Genomic DNA, 25,442 nt, shown 5'->3' with positions numbered 1-25,442 from the left:
TCCTTATATACTTTGAATTTGAATTTAACTTTCAATTCGAATAAAACTTACTATTATTTCTGTCGATGTGGCAGCCCACTGAAAGTATCCCAAGCTCACACAATTTGCGCATTTTTTGTAGTCTTTTCTAGTATTTTCCATCATGCCTCGCCTCTTGTCCAATGCACCAATGTAGAATCGAGTAGAAATACCACATGCAGCCATGTCTCAAGCCACAAAGAATACTATTCGCGGTCAGCATCGAGTTCCTGATGTTTGCCAGCAAAATCTCAATTCTTCAAAAATATCGCAAAAGTTCCTGTCAAAAAGTAGATCAATTTCACAATGGCGCTTCCATGGGACTTATATCAAAAAAAAAACGTACACAAATTTTGCCAATTTTGTACCTTCAGGTGGTGATTTTGATAGTCAAATGTAGTTAACATGTAGCAAATTTGTAGTTAGCGTGTAGTTACCATGTTTCCAAAATAATCGGCTAAGTTGTTGACCATAATTGAGGCAAAAACAATCAAAGCAATCGCCGTAGCAGAAAAGCAACTCAAGTATTTTAAATAAACCAGTCAAATAGACAATTAATTCATTAGTCGGATAAAATTATGTGGGCATGGCTAAATGTTCTATATAGCTAGTAATATTCGACGGAATATTAAAATCGAGGAACATGTAAAACAGAACTTGAATTCGTCAGTATATTTACGGTATATTTTTTAGATGAGATGGTATATTTTGGTATATTTCTGAGGGTTGGACTGTATATCTTATCGATACGCACTTACACTGATTTGCCGCTAAATTTTTGGAGCTTGGCGTCGTTGTGTTGTTGATTTGATTAAACTTTTGCTTAAGGCGATAGAAAAGCAATGGATTTGAATGATATTTTTGCACTTAAGAAGCTGCTCGAAAAAAATGTTGAAAAAATTCACGCCAAATTGGAAAACATGACGCGTGACTCGGAGATTTTGTACAAAATTCTGGACGAGCGTTGGATGAATTTGGTTAAAGGGGATCGAGCACTTATCGCTCTCCACGATGTCTTGCTAAGCAGCATGAGTGGTGTCAACGAATGTTTGATCAGGTGCAACATGCAAATGGATCTAAACAATCTCGAACCAATTGTCGCCAACATCGGCAATAGTCTGCAGCGCAACGACTTCCTGATGCACGCTAACAAAGATGGGATTGAGAATTTATTGAATAAACGTCCGCAAAGACTACCGGCAATCGAGCAAGTGACGGACTCCGAGCATAGTAATCAAATTGATGGGCTTTCTTCCTCCATGTGCTCCAGTAGGATGATTGAACCTGATGCGGGGATCCCAAAGCAACAAGTAGAGCCCATTACGGCCCCACAGTCCACTTCAGCACAGCCACAGGACACGGCCATTGCTTCCGCTGATGCAAAAGCTCTTCCTTCTATTTCAACAGGCAAACGAACCCTTAAGCCACCGAAAGGCGGAAAAACAACACCCAGCAGTGAAATCTATCATCAGATCGTGAAGAACGTAGCCGCGTTTCCAGAGGGAAGTGTGATAAATGCCGCCGTGATGCAAGTAAACGAAGAGTGTTTCTTTGTAGGCATGTGGGATGCAGAGCGGCTGCAAGACTTGTTCTCGGGGAAGTTACATCTTAAGGAGTTGGACCAGCTTCCCAACTTCGGGGAGATCTTTGTGTTGTACGAACGCAGCGACGGGGTCTTTCCACGTATCATAATCAATGATTATGCCGATGGGGGTGGCTATGATGCCTATTTGATTGATTTCGGCGAGCATATACAGCTGAATGGCAAAGAGACTATATATGCCCTACCAGATGACATACGACTGCTGCCGGCGGAGGCCATCAGATGCTTCTTCAGAGAATACAATGTGTCCCGTATAACCGATCTCCGATTCAAGAAATTGACCTTGCGTGTTTTGGAAAAGAAGGGCGACGATTTAATAGTGGAACTGGTTGATGAAAACGCAAACAAGAGTCGTCGCAAGAATAGTCTGCCCAAAGCAGCTGCAGCCGATTCTATTCAAGATCAGTCCGTGCCAGTCGCTTGCCAAACAACCAACCCAAATGGGGCACAGCTAAGCGAGGCGGACATGGCCATAAAGGCTGTACTGGACTTCAGACCCAAAGACAAACAACGAATCTGTCGGCATTACGATCCGAAGATCAAAGGCTGCTTCAAGGGTAAGTCTGTGTATAGAGAATATTCAAAGCTCTAAGAAGAGTTGTAATCTAACTCATGTTTCACCTTAGGTAGTTATTGTCGTTTGGAGCACGAGCCCTTTGCACCTGACGGCGCCACCAAGGACTTGGAGGTGTTAGACGCTCTGCCCCAGACCGTGTTTGACACTCTGCTCTTACGAGAACTAGGAAATACTGTGAAAATGCTGATAACCTACGTGAGTACTATCACAATAGTCTATGCCCAACTTGTGGATGGCTCTCCTCCTCTGGTATGGACCAAGGACGATGTCTTACGGGCAGGGAATCAGTTTGAGCGGAAGCCGCATATGTTTGAAATTGTCTTGGCTCACTTCAACGATGGCTGCTATTATCGCGCCCAGATCATCGAGGAATCGGCCAATGACTACAAGATATTTTATGTTGACTACGGCAATACAGAGTTTGTGCCCCTAAGCGCCCTGGTTCCTTGCGAGGATGCTGACAGAATGCGGCCTTTTCGCGCCGTTAGTTGCTACATAGAAGGCGTCGTGCAAAAAAGCTCATTGTCCCAAAAAAAGGCCGTCGAGTGTATAGAGTATCTCAAAAGCAAAATACTCAACGTGGAGGAAGACGTGATGCTGGTCAGTCGTCTGCACGAAGTCTTTGGGATTCGATTCCTTGGCGACAATGCCGATCTGCTCGAGAATCTGATGAAGCGCGGCTATACACAGCCCAATGAGGACGGTCTTAACCCATATGATTCTGATCTTGATCAGTAAACGGATTTCCTTTTCCTGTTATAACATAGTCATTCATATAACATTTCTTTAGTCCTTAACTTTATTTTTTTTCATTCGATATGAATTATGCTGCCGCCAAGAGTTAAATGACGGTGAGACAACAGCGCAAGCAGCCACAACAAACATAGCAAACATTGACAATTCCTATAGATTGGGAAGACTGACGTTCTTCCTGTAACAGCGACCTATTTGTGTCCTATTTAGATAAGTTTGAATTTTATATCCTTTTTTTTTTGTACTTCCATACCAAATAAACAATACATACATATGTATATGGACACGAGTATATTCCTCATTTCTCTCTCGATTTTTTGTTTGCAAAGGCAAATGACGCTTCCAGTATTGAAGCACAATTCGCACATTTCAAAATCATCTATATTATGATTGCCGAGGAAAACAACAGGTAAAAACGGCCAATACCATTTTCCATACTCCATAAATATGCTGTTATATGTAGAAAATGTGTAGTTGCCGTGTATAAAATACCATGTAAAAAAAAGGACTTTTCTGTTAACCTTCTTTGTTTAAACCTAATTTTATAAACAATCCAATATAGGGAGCCCAGAAATGAGCCCATTTTGTAGATTCATCAATCGGCTGAGGGCTATTCGGCTATTCAAGGCTGAGGGTCCTAGCTAGCTTGTAATATTAAACCGAATATCAAATCAAGGAGTACTGTCAACCAGTTGGTATTTTAATACACACACACATAGGAAATTTGAAGTATTTGATTACAGTTCAGGTTCAGTTCAAGTAGTCATGCATATTATTTTCAAATTAATTTACAAGGGGAATTGAAAAACAGTATTATTTTCCGCGGTTTTTTTCAAGCTGTTCACCTTTTTAAATACTTTTCGGTCTTTTGTGAAATCGGTATTTACCATGAAATGGTATCTAATGCCATATTTAATCATCTTTTTGGTGTATAATGGTATATCTGATCCACTTTTTGGTATATTACGGTATATCTAAATTTTCGAGTTCTCGAATTTTCTCGGAGGTAAGTTTAATCACAACTATATAAGAAATGATTTAAGAATACAAATATTTCAGATTTAGAATATATAAGAGGTTGTCTAAGAGACAAAAACGGTTGCTCTTCCAAAATTTCAATTACTATTTTATATTATTAAGACCAAGCAAGAAGGCAAGTACAAGATATCTTTTTCAAAACATTTTTTCAGCGGTAAACGTACGGTATATTTGGAAAATGACACGGTATATTTCACAGGGTCAGACGGTATATTTCTTGTCGAAAAGTCCGTGGTCACACTCGTCTCCACCAAAAAGCGGTTCAAAAGCAACTTGTAAAGCCAAAAAAAGGGCATTTTCGCATTTCCGCACAACCACGAAATAGCAGTATTATTTTTGACTACTCTGTTTTTTTTGAATGTGTATTTATACCTGTGAAAGAAAGTGTAAGAGCATTTGAGGCAGCATAATAATAATCTGAAAATTGAGTGTGACAACATCTGCACACTTGGAATTGCCGCTCGCCAGTCGAGTCAACGAACAGAACACGAGCAAGCATAGCAAGAACTTTCCTCCCCACCCCTCACACCAAACCGAGTGTACGCATAAATTTCAAATTTCAAAAGAGAATCCACAAATTATCGGAGGCGGGACAGAGGAAGTGGAATAGGAATAGGAAAAGGCGAAAGGACAGTGAAGCGGAGAGGAGTGGAGTAGCATGCAGAGGAGCTACGCGGATGCTTTGAGCGCCAAGGGATATCGGACCTTTGGCTTTGACACAGATATCGAAATGGACATGGACATGGGGCACGGTCCGCTCAGACGCATCGAGAAGCGCAAAGGCGGTAAGTGCAAGTGCAAGTGTGACGTGACGTGTGTCTGTTGCTGTGTTTCCTTCACTCTTTGTGTGCATTGACTTTTGCGCTATACTATGCGTCCGTGTGAACCATAATTTACTGGTCATTGCTGCTGCAGCGGCGCTCGTAGCAGAGCAGCAAATATTTCAATATTTCAATGCTGACGTGCTCGAGAGAAGTGGTATGAAAGAGGCCAACACATACCGATTTGGCCAAGTAACCGCATATGTGTATGCCTGTGTCTTTCCTTGTGCGGGTGTGCTTGTGTGTGTTGTCCCCCCCACAGGGTGTATATGTTGGTATTGGTGTGTGCAATTACTGTAATCGTTTTGGAACGGCGTGTCAGTAACTATGCATAAATTATCCTAGGGTATTATTCTCGTACGCCCATTCCCATCCCTATTTGATCTCCGCACATGATGATGACGTTTCCATATTATATCTCAATTTTGCACTGTAGCTGGGCATAAATTATCCCCTCTATGGTGAGTGGGAGGCATGTAATGATGCTTTCACATATTTTCTTTACACTTTTTGCGGTAATTCATGATTTCTGTTATCCAAATTATGCCTAGAGTACGATTATTCGAAGAAAATTCTTGCAGAAGAATGTTTCATTTGATGATGAAATGCCGACCTTTTAAGAGTACACTATGTATATATTTTCTAACAACATTTTGCGACAATTGCATTCTAAATCTATTCGACCTTTCCCCCTATTTTTTTTCGGAAATTCCTTTATTGTTTTTCTTAAGTTTTTCGCATATTAATTGTTAATTTAGCAAACAAGTCAATGGGGGAAAAACCAACACGAACAAGACAAATATGTACGTCATACACTCCCCTGTAAACAGAAGCAAGCCATTTAGAAAATTGGATGTTGTATGTATATATGTATGTACATGAGGCCCTGTCATGCAAAGGGCTGTATACATATAACATAGTGTGTGTGTATTTGTATGTTGGCACCTTTTTTGCCAATTAAACGCTGTTTGCATTTAGTCACCGCGGCAGCTCAGCCCCAACCCAAGAGCAACCCGAAACCCAAACCACTTCATCTTAATTGTGCAGTCCAGTCCAGTCCGACGGGCCAAGCTTTCTGGTAATCTTATCTAATGCATAGAACGACAAGTTTATTGTTTGCTCAACTAAATTTATGGATGCTTGAAAGACACGTGGCCTATCAATGGTTCCGGCCACACACAAACAAATCTCTCCTCGGAGAGCGGTATGTTCTGGAAGATATTTAAAAGATAGAGCATTCAGAGCAAGTCTGATGGCTTGAAAAATCGATAGCATAACCATACCATACCTACTATATGTACTTGATAGAGTAATCCCAATTTATGGAACTAAAATCTGTGTTGGTGACCCCCATAGTCGGAATATTTACTTTCATATTTCTGCTGTTGTCTTGATATGCGTCTCACTGTTATCAGGCCCCTCCAATACTCCTCTGACATTCTTATCAATGGACTAAAAATAGCTGCACAATGAAAAACATTCAAATTCAAGTACTATTCATAATTGGTGTTCGCAATTCCGTGGGAATAGTCGGCGTAGAATGAGGCTCCGTCTATTGTCCCCTCAATCTGCCATCTAGTATCTTCTTCGAGCGTATTGTATGTAGTGGTGCAAGTGGGGTCCCATCAGTCGCCCTGTCGTCTGACATGGGTCCACTGTGCCCCCCGGTATCGGAAAGCGGCGATGGTGTGGGGGCGGTACGAAATGCTCATTAGAAGCAGCTGGCTTCCGTCAGTCGTAGGCATAGGTCAGGGTTTTCCAATTAGAAACAAATAAAGAGAAAGAGAGAGCAACAAAATTTCCCACACATTGGCGTGATTCACCGTTGCACCTCGTTCTTGTCTCCTCCCCTCGCTCTCAGAGGGGCTCTGCCTAAGCTTCTAAATGATTTACTTGTAGGTTCCGTTCTGGCCGCTCTCTTTAACGAATCTTCTCTCTCTTTGGCGGCGTGGGCGGTCGGCGGTCGGCGCTCTTTGGGGTCTACTGTCTCTTCAGTTCTCCTCACAGCAGCAGTTATTCAAGCGGAAACAACTCTCTTGTTATTATTATTATATTATATGTACAATATTCCATATTGCGGTGGATAGAACTGACTCTGAAAAGTCAGTATATTCCGCGGAGTCGAGACGGAAGGAAACAAGCGCCGAGGTTTCCTTTCTTCCTTCCTCTTTGCTTTTGGGAACGAGAAAGTTACGCAAGCGAGCCAAGCGGCGGCTAAGTTCTGACAGTACGAGTATTTATGAAAATCAATTTTAGATCGGGAATCGGGCAAAGTGCCCAGAGGGCCCACAGAGAGGGTGAGGGTGAGGGAGAGGAGACCCCCGCAACGCAGCAATTAATAAGTTCGCATCGCAATTCGGTCAATAAACAAAACAGAAAACAGAAAACCGAAAGAACAAAACAAAACACAGAAAACGATGCCAAAAACATGCATATAAGCACACAATCGAATAATAAATTAAAACGTATACGAGATAAGCAGACAGATATAGCTATATCTATAATGCTTCATATATATATGTATCTATATATGTATATATGAACATTATATATATATATCATACATGTTGATAGGTATGTGTGGTGTATGCGTGTGTGTGTGTGTGAGAGCAGACTGTTTGCATATCGCACACTCGACAAATAAGGCAAACGAACTGGCGATGACTTGCAGCTTTCCCCTGCCCCTCCCTCCCCGCCGCCCACGAAAAACTGCGAAGTTGAATAAACCGATTTACTTATGAAGCTATCATCCAAAATACGCACATACATACACACAATCCAATCCAAGTTATTAGCAGCTTAGCGCTAAACCCTGTCCCGGCCTAGCCCTCCCGTTTAGCCCATTTAGCCGGTTATTGTCCCTAAACGTTGCTAAGTGCCGCCAACAGACGGGGCGAGCCCCTCCTACCCAAAAGGAAAGGAAAATTACCAGAACCACTACTGCTGTAGGTGTGCACATAGCCGGCAGATATGTAGGTGGAATGATAGATACTCATCAGCGACCTTGAATATGGATCGATACTATATATTTAGATTGTGGATGTTTTCTATCTTTTTCCCTTGAAAAACATTGATTGGAATCTAAAGAGTGCACTATAGTATATATACATATACATATAGTATGGCATAATGCAGTTTTGTTTGTCCAAAAAATTGTTTATAATTAGCTAAAATTAGCGAGGAGAGCTTTTCCTGAGCGTGAAAGCTCTCTAGCCGCTCACTCCCGCTATCTTTTCTCAGAACTAACTTTTTACCCAGCGTATAAACTTTGGATGAAAAGATCAACACATGTACATATGTACATGCTCGTATGTGCCACAGAGAGAGAGAGAGAGAGAGAGAGAGAGGGAGAGAGGGAGTGAGGTGCAAACAAGTGTCCCAAGGCAGAGTCGGAGACAAAGGCCAGAAAGTCGCAGGGAAAACAAGCGGCGGCGCGTACATATAAGATCTGTGAGAATTGCGTCGGAAAGAATTTCGGTCTAAATTGCCTCGGGCCACTGCAAATGTCTCCTCCCACTTGGCAGGCAGATGCCAACGGCGACTAACAAGGTGCAGACGGTAAAGTGCAAAGCCTTTTGTGAAATTCCAAGGACGGGTCACTGCTGAGACACCTGTCAAACAAAAACAAAAACAAAAACAAAAAACACGCAAAATTATTACATAAATTCCGAGCTAGAAAATCATCCAAAATTCAAACAGAAACACCCAAACAAAGTTTTTGAAATTTTCGCAAGTCCGAAAGCAAACGACGACCCCACAGGAGGGGAAAGCTAAAGCAATCGCTAAAGTGCATTCTTGGGTGGAAGCGGCGCAGCAGCAGCGGTTTGAACTCGGTGCGGAACGGGCTACCGGAGAGTCCTACGTTGGTGGTAGTGTGCTGGTGCGGTTTGGCCTGCAGCCAACTGCTGTGGGTGCGTGCGTCGCGCGCAGAGCCGCAGTCAGCGCTGCGCAAGATGTCCTACCGTGGAGTTCTGAGCACCCCGTCCTCCTCCTCGCTGAGCAACAACCAGGACACCGACAGCTTCGATGACCCGATCACAGGCCATCCCCCGGAATCGTCTGCCCAGCCGCACCTGCATCGGCAGAAGTCCACTGGCGGCAATGCACTACCGACAGCTATTAGTCCGGCCCACGGCATTCGGTCCCCTCATCGTTGTGTCTGTAAGTGAAATCCCAAATCTCACCTCTCACTCTGTAGTCGACCACCCACCTCTATGGCTCTCCCTCGCACCCTGGCGGCAAAGTGCAGGCACTCACACATGCATTCATACATACATATGTACCTAGGCATCTCTCTTTTACTACGCTCTCCCGAATTTCGGCGTCTCTGTCTCTCTGTCTATGAAGCCGAAAGAAAGAAAAGAAGGAAAGCCACAAGGCACTTGCCCACTCGCGCAACACTGTTCAACACAAAAGCGAAACGAAAAGCTCTGGTTCCATCACTTAGATTTCGCTCTCTCATTTCAAACGTAAGCTATGCTGATCAGTGTGGTACTCACCCTCTCTTCGCTGTGTACATTTTGCGCTCTCTCAGACTGCAGACTGCAACACTGTTCAACACAAGAGAGAAACGAAAAGCTATACTTCCATCACTTAGATTTCGCTCTCTCATTTGAAACGTAAGCCATGCTGGTCAGTGTGTTACGCTCTCTTCGCTGGCTGCATTTTGTGCTCTCTCTATGCAAAAAACACTTGCCCACTCGCGCACGCGGTCAGACTGCAACACTGTTCAACGCAAGAAAAAAACGAAAAGCTATGCTTCCATCACCTAGATTTCGGTCTTTCATTTGAAACGTAAGCCATGCTGGTCAGTGTGTTACTCTCTCTTCGTTGTGTGCATTTTGCGCATTCTCTCTATGCAATTAACACTTGCCCACTCGCACCCGCGGTCAGACTGCAACACTGTTCAACACAAGAGTGAAACGAAAAGCTCTAGTTCCATTTAGATTTCGCTCTCTCATTTGATCAACGTGTTACTCTCTCCGCTGTGTGCATTGTACGCTCTCTCCATGCAATAAACGCTTGCCCACTCGCACACGCAAATAAAGCAAAAACCGTTCACAATTATCATTCGATTTCACCTTAACTGAAAGGGTAAACTTTGCTGATCAGTGTACCGCAAACAGTTTGTTGTTTAGTCGCATCTCTCTTTGCTCATTAATTCTCTTCACATAATCTCCCAACGGTCCGGACTTGTGGGTCGATGCGCAGTGACGTGCGGCTTGTCTTCGGTTCCACTAACCTACATACATACATGCAAAAATCCATACACACATACATACATCCATGTGTGTATATATTCGTATATGTTCAGGGCAGTGTATTGGCTTCCACTTAATCGCTTGACGGAGAGTTTTGCTTTGCATCAATTAAAATATTTGTATTTTGTTGTCTTTTTCAGTGAAAATAATTTGAAATTCGTTGTTTTTCTATGCTTTGTTTATTTTTCTGCTATCTCCACGGTCGCTGTTACTGTCCCGGCTTCCTCTGCCGTATTTTGCTCTTCGAACTTTTGCAGCTCTTTGGAATCTTTCATGTTTTGCTGCCCTCACTTTTGGGTGTTAAGATTATAACCAGATTTTTAGAACCACTTTCAATTCAGTTCCCATAAAGTAGATCCATATAATAATAACAATAAATCGTTTTATACCGTTGTCGATGTCCTGCACCGAAAACCCCTGACCAAAGGGGCGAGCTTAGCGCTACAATTAATGGAGATATTAACCAAATATTATTGTGATTAAATGAATACTGACTGTACGATGTTTTCGAAGCCTCTGCAAGGGTATTAAAAGCTTCGTCACACGATGCTTGAATTCATTTCTTGTTTTTGTTTGGCAATTTGTAATTGTGCATCGCATCGCGCGGTGGACGAGGCAGGTCTCCCGCTGGAAATCTCAGATCTTTGCGGCTCATTGAAGCGACAACTCTCGCTCAAGTTACAAGCTCCATCCGAATTGTTTTCGAACGCATTTTGAATGAACTTTAATCGCATGGACAGTGCCCATCGCCTGCGGGTGGATGTCAGGCTCTTTGGGGGCAATGTCATGGGTTACGGTCCAGTCATTGACACAGGCACGCCCACCAGCACAACGCCTCTTTGTAGGTGCCACATTTATGATAATACTACTACCTCCTCCACCACTCCAGATAATCCATATAATTTGTTTTGTGTGCTCTCCCGATTGCAGGTGATCTGACCGACTCGCCAGTGGAAGAAAAGGCTGTCGTTGTCGATGCCGACGTTGAACTCACCAACGAGATCTCGGCTCCGTACGAAGTGCCACAGTTCCCCATTGAACAGATTGAGAAAAAGCTGCAGGTGCAACGTCAGCTCAATGAGAAGTGAGTACAAAAACTTTGAAGGCCTGTCCGACCAGAGAGAAAGGCCAGCGGTCCAGTCCAACAACAATAACAACAACAACAACAACAACAACAACAACAAAAAGAAAACCATGCACAGGCCGGCTATGTTGTTTTTGCAACATTCCCTTGTGGGTGAGACTCTTTAGCTATATCCCTAGATCTATTCCAAGGGACTGATCGGATCGGCAAGATCATGTACAGTGGCGACGTTGTATGTCCGTTCAAACACTGAGTGTCTGAGATTAGGCATTGATCTCTTGATTAGGCCTTATCAATCCTACTCATATATGGGATGTTTTGCCACTCGGACGGGCCAGTATCGCTTCCCTTTAGCCGGGTGTCAGGTCTAGTGCGAAGGCTCGGAAATTTCCTCCTCCATCAATAGCGTCGTAATGAAGCCGCAGCAACATCGATGTGCACGCGTTGCAATTATCAGGTGCCACAGTGTTCTAAAGGGTAGAGGCGGATGGCTAATCCCAGGCCGTGTCTGGGAATGGGATGGGAGACGGGCATGGGGCACGCAGCTGTGGTGTCCAAAGCGTAGACGACGCTGAACACGTTTTGATTTTGAATAGAACTGCATTAGGCAGCGACACCGACGACCACGACCTCAGGGTAGAACCATTGGCGGGGCTTATGCCATAACGAACCACCACCGACAGCCAGACAGCCAGACAGCCGATGAGCCAAACAGGGCAGGAAACCTGGTGGACGGCGGTGGACTGGGGGGCTGCCACCAATTTGGTTTCAGTTTTTCGGATGCCGTCACTTTCAGTACAACTTGTGCATCCATATGACTTGGACAGAACGCGTCTACGCTCGAATCCAATAAAGAGAGAAGCGCGCACCTCGCGCCAAGAAATTGTCCATCCAACCTTCTGCCTTCTACGACCTACGCCTGACATTGAGCACTAGCATTAGACTTGATAGCACAACCCCCCAGTCAGACCTGCCCATGCCATGCGCTGGCACTCCACTCCGCTCCGCTCCACTCCACACAATCCGTAAAAACTTATCGTTGTTGTTCGTGTGGCACGCCAGGCGCCAAAATTATTGCACAGAAACACCAAAGCAAAAAGGAGGGAACGGGCAACGGGCAACGGGGAACAGGAACAGGGAAAAACTTACAAACTCTTGCACTGGCACTTGAAGTTTTTTGTTAAATCCCATCAATGTTGCGCACGCCAAAAGCCAGGCCATAGATGTTCCCAAAGAACTAGCGAAAGTTTCCCCTCAAAAAACGGGCTGCGGCACGATACGTATCTTGAAACTTAAAGGGGAAGAAAATTAAGAACATTCTTCGTGCCATCATAATCGCAGGACAATCGACTGAATTAATTTGTAGTCTGACCCTCCATTAGGGCAAGGCACACGCAATTGGCCTGGAATTTTAGAAGGGGAATAGGATACTCGTAGGATTGGTTGGGTGGCTCTCTTCATAAATCAATTGGTCAATCGATCATATCAGAGAGACCTGGAGCTGGCAGCTAGCTCCAGCCGAGCCTCCCGTCTGTCTGCCATTGCTCGCGGGTCTCCGCTGGGTGCAGGATGTCATTCGCGGATGATAGCTATAGCTTTGGTCGCTGCTACGAGTACCAGCCCGAGGATGAGAAATGGTCAGCAGCGGCAAGGGACCGACCGGAAGCCCCAGCTAACAAGCAAACAATTTGGAATCTTTCCAGGCAAGGCGGAACACGTCCGGTGGCGGTGCCCCCGGTGCAGATCATCCAGAGTGGTTCGATAAGCAGCAACGAGGGCAACGACTCCACCGCGGACTCGATGAAGAACGATGCGGACATCAACTTTCAGCGCGTGTCCATATCGGGGGAGGATACCAGCGGTGTGCCGCTGGAGGATCTGGAGCGGGCCTCCACTCTGTTGATCGAGGCACTGCGCCTGCGCAGCCATTACATGGCCATGTCCGATCAGTCCTTCCCCTCGACCACGGCGCGTTTTCTCAAGACCGTTCGCCTCAAGGATCGCATCGATAATGTGCCGGTCAAGGTGGTGTCGGGTAAGTCGAGCTCTCAATTCCCCTCCTCCGAATCCACCGAATCCGTATCCGTATCCCTGGCGCCCAGAAGGAGGTCCCGGTGCCGTCTTTCACCTTTGTACAGAGAGGCACCACCGACAAAAGTGTATCTATCTATAAGAAAATGTCGTACAGCTTATCCGTACTAGTACTTCAGTGTTGTGATGCACCCAATCCATCAAGCCGGTTCCTGTGGAATCTGTATAATACAAGCCCTTTGATGTTGTATGTTTTGTTTCGACTGTACTCCACGGGGGCTGCCTGCTGCAGTCTATCGCCATTTCCTACCCCGCCTGCTTGCAGCCGCCGCTCCCTTGTGTCTTGTGTCCTTTTGTCTTGTGCGCTTTGTCCTTCATTTCAGTTGGAAAGTTTATAAGCCCACCCCCCAGCCCCCAGCCCCCTCCCACCGTCCTATATATGTATGTTTTTGGATGCCTTGTTTAGCGTTGATTTCTTTTCATTTTCGTATCGACTATTTATTTTTCTCTATATATATTTTTCATTATTTCTTATAGACATCATTCGCAATATGAGTGTAGTGACCAGACCAGGTAATGCGTGCGCACACCCACCCCCACCCCCACCCCTACCCCTACCCCTCTGCATATGCGTTCCCCTTTCTCACATAACCACCGTTACGCATTACCCGCTACCGCTACCGCTACCGTTACTGTTTCTGTTTGTCTTTAGTTGCTTTGCTCTTCCAATATTTTGCAATCTTAACTGTTAACTCCGCTACTACTCTCTCGCTCGCTCGCTCGCTCCAGCTTCAGCTTCAGCCGAAAGCTAACAGGATGCCCCGTAGCAGTGAGCTTTTTGTTAGACAACCACACGCACACACACACACACACACACACACACACACGAACATGCATTGCCGCCGCTCCCCGGGAGTATGGAAGAGTTTTCTTCAGCAGCAGGCGGGTATTCCGCTTGCCGCCAGCCGCTGGTTCGACCCCCAACAAAATTCTTGATTGCCAACCACAACCAAACCCAAAAAAACATATCCTATTCGCTGCTTATTTTATACATGTATGTATGGGCATTTCCACCGAACGATTCACCGAGCCCATACAAGAATATACCACATAATTTCTTCAAAATCCCTTAAACTTAATTAACTTCAATAATTTGCAGACCATTTCATTAACTTTGAAGTAAAAACCTATTCAAATCATTCTTTAAAGAGGATTAATAGCACTATGCAACACCATATTACCGGCTCGGACCAAACAGACCTTTTCTGACCTCAGACTTGTACAGCTGCAAGCGATGTCACCTCCATATCGAAGTTTCAGGGCACGATCCGCATAGGGAACGACTGCAGCACCTCAAGAAAAGCTACAAAGTGGCCGCGCGGTCAGCCTTCGTCCAATTATTCCTCGACGCTGACCTTTCGAATCGTGTCGTGACATTTCTCTTCCATCTGTTGTGCCATAGCCTCTTATCGTTGATCCTTAATCTACCTAGTCTGGCATTATCTGTTGCTGTTGCAGCTCCGCATCACCTTGACCTTCCATTTTCGCTGTCATGGCCATCAATTGGCCATTGTCCGCCGCCGGCCGGGTTTCCACCATAGTGGAACCTCATTCAATAACTCATGGTCCTCAACATTGAGACCTGCTCTCTCCATTACATCTCGTCGGTAAGCCCCGCTCAGCCAATTCCCTCTTCAACTGGAAGTATTCCGAACAGACAGCGAGCTCCGACTGACTCCGACTATTTCTAGTAAAAGGCATGCCAACCTAATAGTCCTGCTTGGGCCTACTCAATCTCCCATTCCCAATCTCCTCTCTGCAATAGCACAATTTTTTATTTACAAAATGTTTTCAACGGTCAAATGGGATTTGGGAAGTTACATAACGTTGCCAAGTGTTTTTAAAATCTGCTGGAAATGCCCATATTTAATGTAATTTGATACAATTTTGGGGATAATCATCGTTTAACATCTGTTTGTCCTTTCGCTTATGGTAAATTTGCACATCGAAGCAACGTGCTAGCGACACAGAGAAATGGCTAAAAGCTCTCTTTTGCACACTCACACTTTGTTCTTCCGCTTCTTCGCTCTCGCGCTCGCTCTCTGCTGTCTCTCTCCGCCGAACCATCGAAAGCCTTGTACAAAAGGAAAGACACCACACCGTAGAACCTAGATAACCTAGATACTAGATACAAGATACTTACACATCATACAGAACTCGCGCACGTATCCGTTTGTGTGTGTAGATCCTAGTGATAACTAATATACCGCCTGCCTATGTCCAATGAACGCCTCTGCAACTAAACGAAACTCTTATTTTCAAATGGGAATACCTCCCACACCCACACCTACACACACACACACACACACACACACAAACCCATCGATCAGATTTCCATATGAAGCCGTTGTCGCATCACAAGGTGTCGAATCCGTGGAACGTGGACTTTCCGCCAGACGAGACGTACGTGATCAAGCCCCTCAATGGCGTCTTTCACGTCTACGAGGATGAGGTAAGCAAAGCCACCACGAGTATCCTCGAGCATCCTAAACGAACCTTCCTTTTTGCAGGAGCAAACGAAGGACCTCAAGTTTGTGTATCCGGACATGAGCCAGTTCGTCAACGACATGCAGGTCATGTGCAATATGATTGCCGACGGACCGCTGTAAGTACTGATCGATCGATCACTGGATTGCTAATTCGCTATGATTCGTTTCGGCTTGTTTCGTTTCGATAGGAAATCCTTTTGCTATCGCCGCCTTTGCTATTTGTCGTCCAAGTATCAGATGCATGTGCTGCTGAACGAACTGCGGGAGTTGGCCGCCCAGAAGGCGGTGCCCCATCGGGACTTTTACAACACAAGGAAGGTGGATACCCACATACATGCCGCCTCCTGCATGAACCAGAAGCACCTGCTGCGGTTTATCAAGAAGACGCTGAAGAACAGCGCCAATGAGGTGGTTACCTGCACCAATGGCCAGCCCATGACGCTGGCCCAGGTGTTCCAATCAATGAATCTGACCACATACGATCTAACCGTCGACATGCTGGACGTCCATGCCGATCGCAATACGTTCCATCGCTTCGACAAGTTCAATTCCAAGTACAATCCGATTGGCGAGTCACGTTTGAGGGAGGTCTTCCTCAAAACAGACAACTTCTTGAACGGCAAATACTTTGCACAAATTATAAAGGTGCGTCCTGCATTCTGCATCCTGCTTCCTATGGAACGGTTTTTTTTTAATGGTTTTTCCTTCACTTAGGAAGTGGCATTCGATCTGGAGGAGTCCAAGTATCAGAACGCCGAGCTGCGCCTCTCGATCTATGGCAAGTCGCCGGATGAGTGGAACAAGCTGGCCAAGTGGGCCATCGACAACGATGTGTACAGCTCGAACATACGCTGGCTGATCCAGATACCGCGACTGTTTGACATCTTCAAGTCGAACAAGATGATGAAGTCATTCCAGGAGATATTGAACAACATATTCCTGCCGCTCTTCCAGGCCACCAACAAGCCCAGCGAGCATCCCGACTTGCATCGCTTCCTTCAGTATGTGATTGGCTTCGACTCTGTGGATGACGAGTCCAAGCCGGAGAATCCCCTCTTCGACAACGATGTGCCACGGCCCGAGGAATGGACCTACGAGGATAATCCTCCCTATGCCTACTACATCTACTATATGTATGCCAATATGACAGTGCTGAATAAGTTTAGACAGTGAGTAGCGCCAGTCCGCTCCCCGTTTCATTGCAATATTCAACTCTCTGTTTCCTTCGTTTAGAACACGCGGCATGAACACCTTTGTGCTGCGGCCACATTGCGGTGAGGCTGGACCCGTTCAGCATTTAGTCTGCGGCTTTCTCATGGCCGAGAACATCTCACACGGCCTGCTGTTGCGCAAGGTGCCTGTCCTGCAGTATCTGTACTATCTGACACAGATTGGCATTGCCATGTCGCCGCTGTCCAACAATTCGCTGTTTCTCAATTACCATCGTAATCCGTTGCCGGAATACTTGGCCCGCGGCCTGATCATCTCCCTCTCCACGGACGATCCCTTGCAGTTTCACTTTACCAAGGTAAGAGACAACACGTTCATGCCTTGGAACAACCTTTAACCTCTGGGTAAATCTCTCTCAAACGTTAGGAACCCCTCATGGAGGAGTACAGCATTGCGGCTCAGGTGTGGAAGCTCAGCTCCTGCGACATGTGCGAGCTGGCGAGAAACAGTGTCATGATGAGCGGATTTACCCACAATGTGAGTGCCGCCAAAACGTATGGGATTCGATTCAATTGATCCGAAAAACTCTTTGCCTTTCAGACCAAACAACAGTGGCTGGGACCGCACTACTACGAGGATGGGATTATGGGTAACGACATCACACGCACCAATGTCCCCGAAATCCGAGTGGCCTATCGCTACGAGACTCTGCTGGATGAGCTCTCAAATATATTCAAGGTGAACCAGACGTGCGGATCACTCAGTGAGCACTCTTAGGTCGGGCGCATGCGCCGCCCCCACACCTCCCAAAAGAGCCGTAACAACTCCTACATACATATATATACAGATTTACATAAAATATATTCTACAAGTATATTTCATAATATAAATATATTTCAATCTCTGTACTAACCAAATTGTATGCGCGGCAGACCAAAATTTCAAAAAATATAAAGTATACCCAAACTGGCTAATATGTTTATAGCTGGCTAAACTATTCAAAATACGCAAGCATTGATGTTTTTGATGATTTATCGTTTTTACTATTTATAACAAAAAATATGCCCCAAGAAAACGGATACTGCGTTTGGGGCTAGGGAACCGTTCTCAATGAATCTCTGACATTGAAACGCGTGATATGAAATGATCTCATGAAATGATGAAAGATCTAAGAAATCCAGAGAACAGATATCAAAGCAAACTTGAAACTATGTATGTTGGCCACATCGAAAACATTTCCTTAGTCTCGGCTACGGCTCTGAGTTCAGAAATTTTGTTCCTTTTCTTGTAGCTCTTGACCTAAGAAATTTTGCGTTTACGTTTGCTTATAAATAAAATGTTAAAAAAAGTTTAAAATACAGTTAAAATATTGCTCGATTTCGGACTTTCTTAGGGACCATTTTTTAAGTGGATGACAACTCTTACAAAAAGGTTTTCTGTCCGTATGGCATATTTGTTAAATGAGTCTGTATGTTTCGGTATTTTTTTTTGAGGGTCGGACCCTACATTTTATGGATAAATCCGCGGTCACACTGGTTAACAGCTATCCTAGTGATGTAAATTTGAATGAAAACATCGATGTCGATGTCCATCGATGATGTCAAAATCAAACATCGATGTTGGATTGATATTGATTTATTCTTCGATGCATCGCTTACAGAAGACAAATACGCAATGATATGAAATTAAACTACCGATGTTTTGCAAAACATCGATGCATCACTCAACACCGGTAGCAGCAAAAACATCGGAAAACATCAGTAAACATCGGCAGAAAAACATCGCTGCTCGATGCATCGATGTTTTTTTACATCACTAATCTATCCCCAACAATATTTCCGACAAAGAAAATGCTGAAAATTAGTAACCAAGTGAATGAAAAGTCAAATTCCTGATTGACATTCAGCCCCAAGCAGTAAGCACATTGGAATTCGACCGGCAAAAGCCGATAGATTCCATTTGGGTGGCGTCCCGTCCCCCCGCAGAGCGTGAGTGAGTGAGAGAGAGCTCATCGTCAGAGTCGAGGGACAAGAGAGAAGGAGGAAGGGGAAGATAATGACCACCCAGAGAACTCAACGAAATGCCACCAGCGCCGCCTCCACGGAGTCCGACTACGAAACGCTCATGCAGCGTCTTCATATCGGGTCAGGTGGCGGTGGGGGTGGGGGTGGGGGTGGCGGTGGCATGCGTGGCTACCAACGCTCGCCAGGGGCCATCGAGAACTTCATCCACGATGGTCAGCAGCAGATGCATCACCACCACCAGCAGCAGCAGCAACAGCAACAGCAGGCACACGACTACAAGCTGTACGAGCGCGGCAATATTATAGCCGCCTCCAAATACGCCACGCCCAAGCCCGTCGAGCAGCTGATCAACAATGGGGGTGGTAGCCCACAAATCTATGCGCCCACCGCTCAGGTGCTGGGCCAGCGCATCGCACCGCAGAAGCACTCGCCCGTGTACGAGAACCTCGAATTCTACGGACAATTCGACTCGAACCACAAGCGCGCCCAGCCGCAGAGCCCCGGCAGCCGGCAGAGTGCCATGCTGAACGACTACCTGCTGATGCAGCCCATTGGCGGTGGGAGGTTTGCCCACACGCCTGTGCCCGAGACAGTGGCGGTGGGGGCGGCTGCGAGCGGAGGCCACCTACGCGAACCTCTGGAGGAGGTGGTGGCGCCCATATACGAGAACATCATACCCCATTCCGGGCAGCGTGCCCAGCCGCAGGCCTCTCCGGCCACGGCCACCATGTACCAGGAAATGCCGGGCAATGTGGCCTCCTCCGCCGCGTCCTCTGGTCTGGATCTCAACGCGCTGCTCTCGTCGCCAATGCACCAGCGCAGCATAAGCACAAACAACACGCAACATCCCACTGCTACGCTGGGCTCGCCGACCCAGCGCTATAGGAATCTGTCGCTGCCCAGCCACCTGAGTCCCGTGCCGCCCTCGTCGCCGTCACCCCTGCCGATGTCCGTGTCCAAGCTGCAGCAGCACACACCCATCAAGCAGCACATGCCACCGCCCCCACAGGCGCCAGCTGGCGGCGGCCATGGGGCTGGCATCAATGTGTCGGTGAATCCCAACTACATTGAGGACATCAACAGCTCGGACTACGTGTGCATGACGGCCAATCTGCATCGCAATACAGGCCCGCTGGGCGCAGGCAGCGTGGTAGCAGGCAGAGCAGCACCGGCTGCTGGTGCTATGCCACAACGAGCAGTCCAGGAGACACCAGCAGCGGCGTCATCCACAGCAATATCATCGTTGCGAGCTACGCCCATAGCGATGTCAGCACCCTTGGCGGTGGCCACATCACCCACGCCCTCGCAGGGCAGCACAGGTATGGGTCCCCGTCCCCCCTAGAATGGATCTCTCGTTCCATTCGAAACAGACTAATATCCTTTGCATTCTACCCCCATACTAAAATGCTTTCCACTCAGCGGTTAATGCCGCTTTGCGACCCAGAAAAGGTAGGAACCGAGTCTCTGGGGTTGGGTTGGGTTTCAAATCACAAACCGGTTCGCTCTTGGCACCAAACGGTTGCCGACCGGTTCTTGTGGCCAAGTAGTCGTCTCGTCCTTTACCTCAATCGATTCCCCAGGCACAGTCCCTCCCTCAGTGGATGTGGATCGGTTGAGCAAGAGACCCACGAGACGGACAGGGAGAGAGAGATAGAAAGAGAGAAGCGAAAGCTAGAGCTAATCCTTGGACTTGTCTTTAAACCGGAAACAGGTCTAACCAAGAATCTGCTGCCGTACAGCGTGACTCCGCCGCGTCCGGCTGGTCCGACAGAGGCGCAGCGTAAGATCGAGGAGCTCACCCGCCAGCTGGAGGAGGAGATTGAGCAAAGTGAGGAGCATGGCGAGTACTTTGGTATGTATTTCGAAAGATGTTTAATGCCTGAAATAGATCCCCCATACCGTTACCGTCTCCCTTTTCCCCCCTCTAGGCATTTGTCATACGTGCGGGGAGAAGGTAAAGGGTGCCGGACAGGCCTGCCAGGCCATGGGTAATCTATATCACACCAATTGCTTCATCTGCTGCTCCTGCGGCAGGGCGCTGCGTGGCAAAGCCTTCTACAATGTGCACGGACGGGTATACTGCGAGGAGGATTACATGGTAGGGATCCCCATCTCCCATTATATCCCATGTATACCACTAACTCTCCTTAACAATTCATTTCTGCAGTATTCGGGCTTCCAGCAGACAGCGGAAAAGTGCGCTATTTGCGGGCATTTGATCATGGAAATGGTTCGTATATGCCACAAACAACACACACCACAGCACACCACACCGTAACACTGGAATCCCTTTTTTTGCAGATCCTGCAGGCAATGGGCAAGTCGTATCACCCGGGCTGCTTCCGTTGCTGCGTCTGCAACGAGTGCCTGGACGGTGTGCCCTTCACCGTGGATGTGGATCACAAGATATACTGCGTCAACGATTACCATCGAATGTTTGCTCCGAAATGCGCCAGCTGTGGCAAAGGTAGGCTCCAAGACTTTGTAGAGAGTGCTTTTTATACTCCTTCTGTTCTGTCCCAGGCATCACACCCGTTGAGGGCACCGATGAGACCGTACGTGTGGTCTCCATGGACAAGGACTTCCATGTGGACTGCTACATATGCGAGGAGTGCGGCATGCAGCTGACGGATGAGCCGGACAAGCGCTGCTATCCTTTGGATGGGCGTCTCCTATGTCGAGGCTGTCACCTGCAACGTCTGGCCCTGCAATCATCGCCGCACACGCGCCACCAGGAGCCAGTGTGTGCCTCCTATCAGTATATGGGCTAGGCGCACATCCTGCATCCTCCTGCATAGTCCTGCGCCCACTACGCATCCAACTACTGACTGAGAAAGAACTATCACACTATCCACGCGAACAAATTATTCCAATTTCAAATATTATCTTAAACAAAATGAGAGAAAAAAACATGCATTTATACAAAAGGATATCCATCTCAAGAGTCGTGTCATTTCTTTCCTAATGCATGAGTATCTCCAGCTGGACGAGACGCTTATTGGTGGCCGTGGGCATTCGGTACGCCACCGTGGCAGCCATATTCGTGAGGGCCTTGGCCTTTGTGCGCAGATGGCGCAGAATGCCCTCCTTGTTCTCGTTCTTCCAGTCATCGGTCTGGGTGCTCTCGCGGCTATCAAAGGAAGACCTGCTGCCACCATTTCCCTTTATTTTCGTGTACTCCTCGTAAATGAGGTCCATGGCGGCCAGCAGTATGTCGGGCAGGACCTTGGTGACCTCCGGACAGAGGCTCTTCAGATTGGCCACACACTCTTCCACCTCCGAGCAGTCGTTGGGCGTTATCCGAAAATTGGCCAGCACCTCGCTGGCCTGCTGCGACTCATTTTTGTGGTAATGATCGAAGAAGACAAGCAGCTGCGTCAGCATTGTGTATGTGGCCAGGACATGCGGCTCCACGTCCACTCGCTGCACGGATCGCAGATCTTCCAGGTGAATGATAATCTGGCGCAAGCGTGTCCGCATACTGGACTCTGTCGGGGGCTGTTGGACCACCTGCGAGAGCAGAGAGCACACCAAACGCATCACCTTGTCCAGCTGGCCGCCAATGAAGTACAGCCAGATTGCCGTCTCGAAATTGCTGCGATAGGTAAGCTCATCGCCCACCATCCCAGCCAGCATATACTTGTCAAAGTCCATTGTGTGGAACTGGGCAAAGATGCCGCTGAAAAGCAAAAGCAAAACGCGTCTCAGAAACGGATTCCTAGAAGAGTCTGTTCCATACAGCAAATCGCACTTACGTCTGGCCGGAATTATCGTCTTTATCGCCAAAGATCAGATCAATCATTTTCTGATCACAGTTCTCGACGAGCAGATCGCTGACACAGCTCAGCATCAGGCTGCGGCCGTTGTCGTCCTTGAAGTGGCGCAACAGAAAGTAGTACTGCAGCGCCTCGCTGGTGTTGGTTATCTCAAAGCACTTGGCATAGGTCACCAGCATGCGGACCAGATTCAGGCGCTTCATGGGCGCCGGATCCTCGGGATTGACGCTAATCAGCGGATGATGCATGGAGCTCGGAGTGCCCAGCATGTGTATCTCGTTCAGGGCAATGGCCATGTGCACGGCATGCGGACGATTGTCCTCGGTGCGGGCCAGGAACTCGATTGCAGACTCAAATTGGCCCGTGAGGACGAGTACGCTGAAGTAGAGCGGTGCCTTTTCCCGTGCATTGAAGTAGTTCTCGCCGTACTTTTCCAGGATGAGGCTCTGCAGACCACTGTAGGTGAGCTGTTCGACGTTGTACTCGCGACCGTCTTGTTGCCGTAGGATGGAGAGCTGCATCCACAGGAAGTCGTCGATGCTGCGCATCAGTTCCGCATGCGAATTGTGTGGATCGCATGCCAGAACATAGGCAAACACCTGCAGCCCGAAGAACGAAAAGAGGTTGGTCCAGATAAGGAGGATATTGAATGGGATTAGTGGATGGACCTACCGCTTTCTTGTAGGGATCACTGCAGTTGCGCAATTTGCTGTTGTACTCCAGCTTGAGGGCACCCTCGAGCCGGGAATACTGCTCCCCCTTGGTGCCCTCCTTCATCATTAACAATAGGCGGTAGAGATCGTAGCAGACGCCAGTTTCCTTGAGATACCTGACGGCCGCACCCAGATCCCCGCAACGCAGACTGTAGTAGACCAGGGCCCAGAGTGGCAGGCCGTTATAGACATCCAGCAGGCCGACCAGAGTGGCCGGCACCGCGAAATTTATGCTCACAAAGGAGTTGACCGAGCTATAGACGTTCGGAATGCCACCGCGCTGGGCCTGCAAAGGATTCTCCTTGATGACGGTGTTTATGTACTGTTTGTAGCGTCGCTCCAGGTAGGTACGCGCCTGCTGGACGAACTTCTGGGTGGCCAGGCGGGACTTGATGGCATCTGAGGTGCGTGAGGGCGGCGCATTGTCGGCCATGAACTGCAGCACACTCCACATTTCGGACACGAGCTGGTTATCGAACTTCTCCGCCGCCAGATTGGCGAACGCTGCCAGAAGGTTCGGGCGATGGCCCCTCTGGATTTGTGACTGATTGTACGAGGCTATCTCCTGGGCATAGAGTTCCTCGGTGCGGCTGAGACGAGAACTGGGCATTGGAGTTTCCGCTAGGGTTGTGAGCACCGTCTGACGCCGAACATCGGGAAACTCGTTTTGTTTGGGCCCAATCAGGGCATTCAGCAGAGACTCCTTCTCCTCCCCCCACTCGGCATAAATGCGGCGCCACTTATGCCTCTCCACTGACTCGAAAATCTGCCAATTGTAGATCAAAGCCATGAAAAATACAACAAATCCCCAAATGTATGTGGTTGTGCCCATGACTTACCCCGCGATTGGTCTCATCAATTACGGAAAGTATGGCGTTCTCGCGCTCGTTTTTCAGAAAGGCATGGACATCGGTGTCCGAGACAGGGTCCAGAGGCTCGAAGGTCTTCCGCGCACTTAGCGTCTCGAGCTTCTGTGACAGCTTCGGCAGATCCACGCCCTTGGAGCCCAGCAGCATGTGCCTGGGGGAAAATGGAAAATGTAGATTGCCTGAATGTGCTTTATATTTAGCACTATTCGTGTGACTCTTACGCCTTCAGATCGTGGGTTCCTGTGAGGGTCACACGGGAGTGGAGTTCCTGTGTGGCCTGCAATACTTGTGAAATGGTGCGATCGACGCGCGGCATGTCCTCGTCCATTCTGGTGTCATTTGTGAGGCACTGGGCCTGCTGCAGAAGGTCCTCAAGTTCCATGTTTTTCCGTTCTTACAATTTGAACAAAAACAACAGAAAATGCAAAAAGGAGGCGTGCGCCGGAGTGAGAATATTAACAAAATTTGATGGACGGCGATGCCACTTGGTGGAAAAATTAGAGCTGCATTTACGCGCCAATAAATATCTATCGATAGTTATGCCGGCGATTCCTGAAACAGGACGACAATGAAGCCCCATTCCATGCACAAAAGTTGCAGCAACACTATTTTCATACCCTAGGGAAAAGGATATAATAGAATTGAGAATATGTTTGTCCTCCCAGGATCCAAAGAAGGCTAAAACAACTTAGTGTCTGTTTAAATATCACAACGGTATTTTGCAGTTTTTTGTATTCTGGCAGAGATCAAGAATAGGTATCAGGATCGAGATGTAGATATGCAAGATACCATTCATATTCATGAATATGTCTAAAACATATCAATTTGAGATCATTTCTTTATTAATTAACAGTTTCTTCATATTACATTAACCGAATAGGGTATACCTGTGCCCACACTCCGGTTGACGTGACATTCCATACTCACTTACGTTACCACTGTGTTTTGTTGACCATTTTGGCTTAAACCATGTTTTAGACACAATATAATAAAAGATAAAATAGAAAATCATGTAGAAAATATATTCACCAATGGCATAAAACTATATGGGCAAAGCAAAAGATTTTAGTTAGTCCGCATTATTCGACATAATATCAAAATTGAGGAATATGTTAAACAGAACTTGAGTTCGTCAGTATATTTACAGTATATTTT

At 47.0% G+C, this 25,442-nt stretch overlaps 4 protein-coding genes across 13 annotated transcripts; 3 read left to right on the top strand and 1 right to left on the bottom strand.

The window, feature by feature from the left end:
* The first annotated feature begins 754 nt into the window (after nucleotides 1–754).
* On the top strand, nucleotides 755–3,243 carry krimp (krimper). The gene is made up of 2 exons (XM_002136583.3): nucleotides 755–2,178; nucleotides 2,248–3,243. Exons 1-2 carry the CDS (start codon nucleotides 861–863, stop codon nucleotides 2,934–2,936), a joined length of 2,007 nt encoding a protein of 668 aa, XP_002136619.3. The 5' UTR covers nucleotides 755–860; the 3' UTR covers nucleotides 2,937–3,243.
* A 953-nt stretch (nucleotides 3,244–4,196) lies between these two features.
* AMPdeam (AMP deaminase) lies at nucleotides 4,197–17,911 on the top strand. Of its 8 annotated transcripts, none has more exons than XM_033381890.1 (11): nucleotides 4,197–4,774; nucleotides 11,002–11,155; nucleotides 12,859–13,190; nucleotides 13,724–13,759; nucleotides 15,577–15,698; nucleotides 15,757–15,851; nucleotides 15,924–16,380; nucleotides 16,450–16,904; nucleotides 16,969–17,263; nucleotides 17,332–17,442; nucleotides 17,506–17,911. In XM_033381890.1, exons 1-11 carry the CDS (start codon nucleotides 4,648–4,650, stop codon nucleotides 17,680–17,682), a joined length of 2,361 nt encoding a protein of 786 aa, XP_033237781.1. In that variant the 5' UTR covers nucleotides 4,197–4,647; the 3' UTR covers nucleotides 17,683–17,911. The 8 variants fall into 8 exon arrangements, with proteins under 8 accessions (XP_033237781.1, XP_033237783.1, XP_033237779.1 ...); XM_033381888.1 differs by lacking the exon at nucleotides 4,197–4,774 and adding an exon at nucleotides 8,343–8,971; XM_033381891.1 differs by lacking the exon at nucleotides 4,197–4,774 and adding an exon at nucleotides 10,774–10,912.
* A 665-nt stretch (nucleotides 17,912–18,576) lies between these two features.
* Nucleotides 18,577–21,859, top strand: jub (LIM domain-containing protein jub). Of its 3 annotated transcripts, XM_002134171.4 has the most exons (7): nucleotides 18,578–20,248; nucleotides 20,349–20,378; nucleotides 20,641–20,781; nucleotides 20,858–21,027; nucleotides 21,097–21,159; nucleotides 21,231–21,396; nucleotides 21,453–21,859. In XM_002134171.4, the coding sequence occupies exons 1-7, from the start codon at nucleotides 18,961–18,963 to the stop codon at nucleotides 21,698–21,700; spliced, it is 2,106 nt and encodes a 701-aa protein (XP_002134207.4). In that variant the 5' UTR covers nucleotides 18,578–18,960; the 3' UTR covers nucleotides 21,701–21,859. The 3 variants fall into 3 exon arrangements, with proteins under 3 accessions (XP_033237788.1, XP_002134207.4, XP_033237789.1); XM_033381898.1 differs by lacking the exon at nucleotides 20,349–20,378 and having other exon boundaries at nucleotides 18,581–20,248; XM_033381897.1 differs by lacking the exon at nucleotides 20,349–20,378 and having other exon boundaries at nucleotides 18,577–20,248; nucleotides 20,858–21,159.
* Nucleotides 21,827–24,767, bottom strand: Nup93-1 (Nucleoporin 93kD-1). The gene is made up of 5 exons (XM_001354860.4): nucleotides 24,509–24,767; nucleotides 24,258–24,438; nucleotides 23,378–24,184; nucleotides 22,685–23,304; nucleotides 21,827–22,608 (listed from the first exon to the last, which is right to left on the bottom strand). The coding sequence occupies exons 1-5, from the start codon at nucleotides 24,667–24,669 to the stop codon at nucleotides 21,891–21,893; spliced, it is 2,487 nt and encodes an 828-aa protein (XP_001354896.1). The 5' UTR covers nucleotides 24,670–24,767; the 3' UTR covers nucleotides 21,827–21,890.
* Between the last annotated feature and the right edge of the window lie 675 nt (nucleotides 24,768–25,442).

The sequence above is a fragment of the Drosophila pseudoobscura genome, chromosome X, assembly GCF_009870125.1.
Source record: "Drosophila pseudoobscura strain MV-25-SWS-2005 chromosome X, UCI_Dpse_MV25, whole genome shotgun sequence".
In the NCBI taxonomy this organism is placed as follows: Eukaryota; Metazoa; Arthropoda; class Insecta; order Diptera; family Drosophilidae; genus Drosophila; species Drosophila pseudoobscura.
The sequence above is the reverse complement of the archived record's forward strand: the minus strand, read 5'-3'. Positions and strand labels throughout refer to the sequence as shown.